This window comes from Coregonus lavaretus (assembly GCF_964263955.1).
Source record: "Coregonus lavaretus genome assembly, chromosome: 25".
Lineage (NCBI taxonomy): Eukaryota > Metazoa > Chordata > Actinopteri > Salmoniformes > Salmonidae > Coregonus > Coregonus lavaretus.
Genome location: NC_140012.1, coordinates 43,688,891 through 43,696,858, shown reverse-complemented (window position 1 = coordinate 43,696,858; position 7,968 = coordinate 43,688,891). Strand labels below are relative to the sequence as shown.

At 38.7% G+C, this 7,968-nt stretch overlaps 1 protein-coding gene across 1 annotated transcript in view; it reads right to left on the bottom strand.

Annotated features, from left to right (window-relative positions):
- Positions 1-1,633: 1,633 nt before the first annotated feature.
- Positions 1,634-7,968, bottom strand: part of pde10a (phosphodiesterase 10A) — a 132,331-nt gene continuing 125,996 nt past the window's right edge. The window contains exon 22 of the mRNA XM_084141418.1: positions 1,634-2,461. Within this exon, the coding sequence (XP_083997544.1) occupies positions 2,092-2,461 (370 nt within the window). The 3' untranslated portion in view covers positions 1,634-2,091. The remainder of the gene's footprint in view (positions 2,462-7,968) is intronic.

Sequence of the window (7,968 nt, the reverse complement as noted above, 5' to 3'; positions counted from 1 at the left end):
TCTAGCGCAAACAGATCTGGGACCAGGCTACAAGGAGAGTCTAGCGCAAACAGATCTGGGACCAGGCTACAAGGAGAGTCTAGCGCAAACAGATCTGGGACCAGGCTACTAGGAGAGCCTAGCGCAAACAGATCTGGGACCAGGCTACTAGGAGAGCCTAGCGCAAACAGATCTGGGACCAGGCTACAAGGAGAGTCTAGCGCAAACAGATCTGGGACCAGGCTACTAGGAGAGTCTAGCGCAAACAGATCTGGGACCAGGCTACAAGGAGAGTCTAAAAACAGACTGATTGCCCAAGGTTCTGTGTTCTAGAACCTAAAAGACTGATTGCCCATGGTTCTGGGTTCTAGAACCTAAAAGACTGATTGCCCATGGTTCTGGGTTCTAGAACCTAAAAGACTGATTGCCCATGGTTCTAGGTTCTAGAACCTAAAAGACTGATTGCCCATGGTTCTGGGTTCCGATAATCAGACAGTCAAAAGGCTGACTTGTAGCCAGCAGCAGGTTCCTGTGGCAACACCAGCAGCTAGTAGCTGGGTGGTGGGGTGCAGACCTGGGTTCAAAGACTATTTGAAATCTTTTGAATACTTTTAGTGATTGCTTTAGTCTGCATAGAGTGCCAGATGGGCGGGGTTTAAACTTGCAACTATTCTATTGGTTCCATTGTGCCAGGCAAGCTCAATCAAGCCCAGATAAAGTATTTGAAATGATTTTAAATGGTGTTTGAACCCAGGTCTGCCTGGGTGTTGGGTACTAGGGGCCCTTTCTGCATGGAACATTGTGACTCTCGTGTGACACGGCTAGCTAAGTGTTGACATTATCTAACTCAGCCCCGCTGGTCACACTTTGTCTGTCTGTGCTTTGATAATAAGACGCTGTGGGGGGATTTCTGCTCTATTTTTGCCATCTCTGAAGAGAATAGAATGTATGTTCTGTATGTCTTCATTCAAGTACTGCAAAAAAACATCATTTTTTTGCTCAAAGTGACAGAAAACATTCTAGAACATTCTAGAAGACATTCTAGAGGCTTCGTTTCGACAACAATCTAAACATTCTTTCTGTTTCTCTTTGAGAACCAACAACCTCCTCTACCAGTCAGTCTACCACAGCAAGCAAACAAACAGTACCATTTCAATAGACTGCGTCCCAAATGGTACCCTCTTCCCTAAATGGTACCCTCTTCCCTAAATGGTACCCTCTTCCCTAAATGGTACCCTCTTCCCTATAGAGTGCACTACTTTTGACCAGGGCCTACAGGGGGTCTTTTGGAAAACGCCCGGGAGTTAAGAGGAATGGTTTTAGTTATGTTGGGCCCAGGTCAAAAGTAGTGCTTTATATAGGAGATAGGGTACCATTTCAGACACATTCATAACGTCAGAACCAACAAACAAAAAGTCAAGATTTCACCTCCTGCCCTTTATAAAGGTTTAGAGTGTAAAGACTAAGGCCTCTGCAAATTCCATAACATAAAACAAACCAGCCCAAATAAAAAAAATCGAATTAACATTAAAATCAAATCAAAACAAACAAAAACAAAAGCACAGACATACAGATCAGCTCAGACAGGTCTGGACTGGCTCCTAAGCAGTGGAGTGGATCAGGTGATTGGGACCGAGTCCCCCACCTCTCTCTCGGCTGTATTCATCAGTGCATACCATAGCAAAACGTAGCAAAACATTTTGCAACGGAAATCGTAAAAAACAACCGTTTCTTATTGGACCAGTCCAGGTAGTCCCTCCCTGTTTCGGCCCGTTTACTTGCGTTTGATCCCTAATGAACACACCCCTGCTGTCCTCCGTCCGTGTCTACGGGACTGGTGAACACAGTCAAGGTTACCTCCTCACATCCCTCACCCAATGAGGTAACTGTGTCTGAAAAGAATCCCCTTGTTTGTAAATCCACCAATCACCTTCCCTTGTCCCTACGCATGTTTCCCGCCCCTTCCTGTTGCAGCAGGAATTGAGGCGCTGACACAGGAAGTCCAGACAGGAAGTACACACACCTGATGGCAGGGGACATGTTGAGGGCGAGTGGTAGTGAGGGCATATTGACTTGTGTGGTAGTGAGGGCGAGCAGTGGCTTCACTACCAGTCAGTTGTCCACCTTCACAGGGCCTGAGTCAGGGTTAGATGGTTCCTCCGTGCTGGGCTCTACCCTGGGGTCTATAGGCTCTACCCTGGGGTCAACAGGTTCTACCCTGGGGTCAACAGGCTCTACCCTGGGGTCAACAGGCTCTACCCTGGGGTCAAAAGGCTCTACCCTGGGGTCAACAGGCTCTACCCTGGGGTCAACAGGCTCTACCCTGGGGTCAACAGGCTCTACCCTGGGGTCAACAGGCTCTACCCTGGGGTCCACAGGCTCTACCCTGGGGTCAACAGGCTCTGATGGAGCCCACACTCCTCTCACTCCACTGTCCTCCTCCTCTCCATTCACTATCTTCTCCCAATGGCCAAGGTTCTCCCTGTGGAAACACAATCATACTATGGTCAAAAGGCCGGTAGGAAGATAGTGAGTGTGTGTGTGTGCATGTGCATGTTCACGTGATGCTGATGCAGATATATATTAGTCCATGTAATATATGGTGTGTAGTCCATGTAATATATGGTGTGTAGTCCATGTACTATATGGTGTGTAGTCCATGTAATATATGGTGTGTGTAGTCCATGTAATATATGGTGTATAGTCCATGTAATATATGGTGTGTAGTCCATGTAATATATGATGTGTGTAGTCCATGTAATATATGATGTGTGTAGTCCATGTAATATATGGTGTATAGTCCATGTAATATATGGTGTGTAGTCCATGTAATATATGGTGTGTGTAGTCCATGTAATATATGATGTGTAGTCCATGTAATATATGATGTGTGTAGTCCATGTAATATATGGTTCGTAGTCCATGTAATATATGGTGTGTAGTCCATGTAATATATGGTGTGTGTAGTCCATGTAATATATGGTGTGTAGTCCATGTAATATATGGTGTGTGTAGTCCATGTAATATATGGTGTGTAGTCCATGTAATATATGGTGTGTAGTACATGTAATATATGGTGTGTAGTCCATGTAATATATGGTGTGTGTAGTCCATGTAATATATGGTGTGTGTAGTCCATGTAATATATGATGTGTGTAGTCCATGTAATATATGGTGTGTGTAGTCCATGTAATATATGATGTGTAGTCCATGTAATATATGGTGTGTAGTCCATGTAATATATGATGTGTAGTCCATGTAATATATGGTGTGTGTAGTCCATGTAATATATGGTGTGTGTAGTCCATGTAATATATGATGTGTAGTCCATGTAATATATGGTGTGTGTAGTCCATGTAATATATGGTGTGTAGTCCATGTAATATATGATGTGTGTAGTCCATGTAATATATGGTGTGTGTAGTCCATGTAATATATGATGTGTAGTCCATGTAATATATGGTGTATGTAGTCCATGTAATATATGATGTGTAGTCCATGTAATATATGGTGTGTGTAGTCCATGTAATATATGGTGTGTGTAGTCCATGTAATATATGGTGTGTGTAGTCCATGTAATATATGGTGTGTAGTCCATGTAATATATGGTGTGTGTAGTCCATGTAATATATGGTGTGTAGTCCATGTAATATATGGTGTGTAGTCCATGTAATATATGATGTGTGTAGTCCATGTAATATATGGTGTGTAGTCCATGTAATATATGGTGTGTGTAGTCCATGTAATATATGGTGTGTAGTCCATGTAATATATGATGTGTGTAGTCCATGTAATATATGGTGTGTGTAGTCCATGTAATATATGGTGTGTGTAGTCCATGTAATATATGGTGTGTGTAGTCCATGTAATATATGGTTTGTGTAGTCCATGTAATATATGGTGTGTAGTCCATGTAATATATGGTGTGTGTAGTCCATGTAATATATGGTGTGTAGTCCATGTAATATATGATGTGTATTCCATGTAATATATGGTGTGTGTAGTCCATGTAATATATGGTGTGTGTAGTCCATGTAACATATGGTGTGTGTAGTTCATGTAATATATGGTGTGTAGTCCATGTAATATATGGTTCGTAGTCCATGTAATATATGATGTGTGTAGTCCATGTAATATATGGTGTGTGTAGTCCATGTAATATATGATGTGTAGTCCATGTAATATATGGTGTGTAGTCCATGTAATATATGATGTGTAGTCCATGTAATATATGGTGTGTGTAGTCCATGTAATATATGGTGTGTGTAGTCCATGTAATATATGATGTGTAGTCCATGTAATATATGGTGTGTGTAGTCCATGTAATATATGGTGTGTAGTCCATGTAATATATGATGTGTGTAGTCCATGTAATATATGGTGTGTGTAGTCCATGTAATATATGATGTGTAGTCCATGTAATATATGGTGTATGTAGTCCATGTAATATATGATGTGTAGTCCATGTAATATATGGTGTGTGTAGTCCATGTAATATATGGTGTGTGTAGTCCATGTAATATATGGTGTGTGTAGTCCATGTAATATATGGTGTGTAGTCCATGTAATATATGGTGTGTGTAGTCCATGTAATATATGGTGTGTAGTCCATGTAATATATGGTGTGTAGTCCATGTAATATATGATGTGTGTAGTCCATGTAATATATGGTGTGTAGTCCATGTAATATATGGTGTGTGTAGTCCATGTAATATATGGTGTGTAGTCCATGTAATATATGATGTGTGTAGTCCATGTAATATATGGTGTGTGTAGTCCATGTAATATATGGTGTGTGTAGTCCATGTAATATATGGTGTGTGTAGTCCATGTAATATATGGTGTGTAGTCCATGTAATATATGGTGTGTGTAGTCCATGTAATATATGGTGTGTAGTCCATGTAATATATGATGTGTGTAGTCCATGTAATATATGGTGTGTGTAGTCCATGTAATATATGGTGTGTGTAGTCCATGTAATATATGGGTTGTGTAGTCCATGTAATATATGGTGTGTGTAGTCCATGTAATATATGGTGTGTATAGTCCATGTAATATATGGTGTGTGTAGTCCATGTAATATATGGTGTGTAGTCCATGTAATATATGGTGTGTAGTCCATGTAATATATGATGTGTAGTCCATGTAATATATGGTGTGTGTAGTCCATGTAATATATGGTGTGTGTAGTCCATGTAACATATGGTGTGTGTAGTTCATGTAATATATGGTGTGTAGTCCATGTAATATATGGTTCGTAGTCCATGTAATATATGATGTGTGTAGTCCATGTAATATATGGTGTGTGTAGTCCATGTAATATATGGTGTGTAGTCCATGTAATATATGGTTCGTAGTCCATGTAATATATGATGTGTGTAGTCCATGTAATATATGGTGTGTAGTCCATGTAATATATGATGTGTAGTCCATGTAATATATGGTGTGTGTAGTCCATGTAATATATGGTGTGTGTAGTCCATGTAATATATGGTGTGTGTAGTCCATGTAATATATGATGTGTAGTCCATGTAATATATGATGTGTGTAGTCCATGTAATATATGATGTGTGTAGTCCATGTAATATATGATGTGTGTAGTCCATGTAATATATGGTGTGTAGTCCATGTAATATATGGTGTGTGTAGTCCATGTAATATATGGTGTGTGTAGTCCATGTAATATATGATGTGTAGTCCATGTAATATATGATGTGTAGTCCATGTAATATATGGTGTGTGTAGTCCATGTAATATATGGTGTGTAGTCCATGTAATATATGATGTGTAGTCCATGTAATATATGGTGTGTGTAGTCCATGTAATATATGATGTGTAGTCCATGTAATATATGATGTGTAGTCCATGTAATATATGGTGTGTGTAGTCCATGTAATATATGGTGTGTGTAGTCCATGTAATATATGGTGTGTGTAGTCCATGTAATATATGGGTTGTGTAGTCCATGTAATATATGGTGTGTATAGTCCATGTAATATATGGGTTGTGTAGTCCATGTAATATATGGTGTGTATAGTCCATGTAATATATGGTGTGTAGTCCATGTAATATATGGTGTGTGTAGTCCATGTAATATATGGTGTGTAGTCCATGTAATATATGGTGTGTGTAGTCCATGTAATATATGGTGTGTAGTCCATGTAATATATGGTGTGTGTAGTCCATGTAATATATGGGTTGTGTAGTCCATGTAATATATGGTGTGTGTAGTCCATGTAATATATGGGTTGTGTAGTCCATGTAATATATGGTGTGTATAGTCCATGTAATATATGGTGTGTAGTCCATGTAATATATGGTGTGTGTAGTCCATGTAATATATGGTGTGTAGTCCATGTAATATATGGTGTGTGTAGTCCATGTAATATATGGGTTGTGTAGTCCATGTAATATATGGTGTGTGTAGTCCATGTAATATATGGTGTGTAGTCCATGTAATATATGGTGTGTGTAGTCCATGTAATATATGGGTTGTGTAGTCCATGTAATATATGGTGTGTGTAGTCCATGTAATATATGGTGTGTGTAGTCCATGTAATATATGATGTGTAGTCCATGTAATATATGGTGTGTGTAGTCCATGTAATATATGGTGTGTGTAGTCCATGTAATATATGGTGTGTGTAGTCCATGTAATATATGGTGTGTAGTCCATGTAATATATGGTGTGTAGTCCATGTAATATATGGTGTGTAGTCCATGTAATATATGGTGTGTGTAGTCCATGTAATATATGGTGTGTAGTCCATGTAATATATGGTGTGTGTAGTCCATGTAATATATGGTGTGTAGTCCATGTAATATATGGTGTGTAGTCCATGTAATATATGTTGTGTGTAGTCCATGTAATATATGGTGTGTGTAGTCCATGTAATATATGATGTGTGTAGTCCATTTAATATATGGTGTGTGTAGTCCATGTAATATATGGTGTGTGTAGTCCATGTAATATATGGTGTGTAGTCCATGTAATATATGGTGTGTAGTCCATGTAATATATGGTGTGTATAGTCCATGTAATATATGGTGTGTGTAGTCCATGTAATATATGGTGTGTAGTCCATGTAATATATGATGTGTGTAGTCCATGTAATATATGGTGTGTAGTCCATGTAATATATGGTGTGTGTAGTCCATGTAATATATGGTGTGTAGTCCATGTAATATATGGTGTGTAGTCCATGTAATATATGATGTGTGTAGTCCATGTAATATATGATGTGTAGTCCATGTAATATATGGTGTGTAGTCCATGTAATATATGATGTGTGTAGTCCATGTAATATATGGTGTGTAGTCCATGTAATATATGGTGTGTAGTCCATGTAATATATGGTGTGTGTAGTCCATGTAATATATGGTGTGTGTAGTCCATGTAATATATGGTGTGTAGTCCATGTAATATATGATGTGTGTAGTCCATGTAATATATGGTGTGTAGTCCATGTAATATATGGTGTGTGTAGTCCATGTAATATATGGTGTGTGTAGTCCATGTAATATATGATGTGTAGTCCATGTAATATATGATGTGTAGTCCATGTAATATATGGTGTGTGTAGTCCATGTAATATATGGTGTGTAGTCCATGTAATATATGATGTGTAGTCCATGTAATATATGGTGTGTGTAGTCCATGTAATATATGATGTGTAGTCCATGTAATATATGATGTGTAGTCCATGTAATATATGGTGTGTGTAGTCCATGTAATATATGGTGTGTGTAGTCCATGTAATATATGGTGTGTGTAGTCCATGTAATATATGGGTTGTGTAGTCCATGTAATATATGGTGTGTATAGTCCATGTAATATATGGGTTGTGTAGTCCATGTAATATATGGTGTGTATAGTCCATGTAATATATGGTGTGTAGTCCATGTAATATATGGTGTGTGTAGTCCATGTAATATATGGTGTGTAGTCCATGTAATATATGGTGTGTGTAGTCCATGTAATATATGGT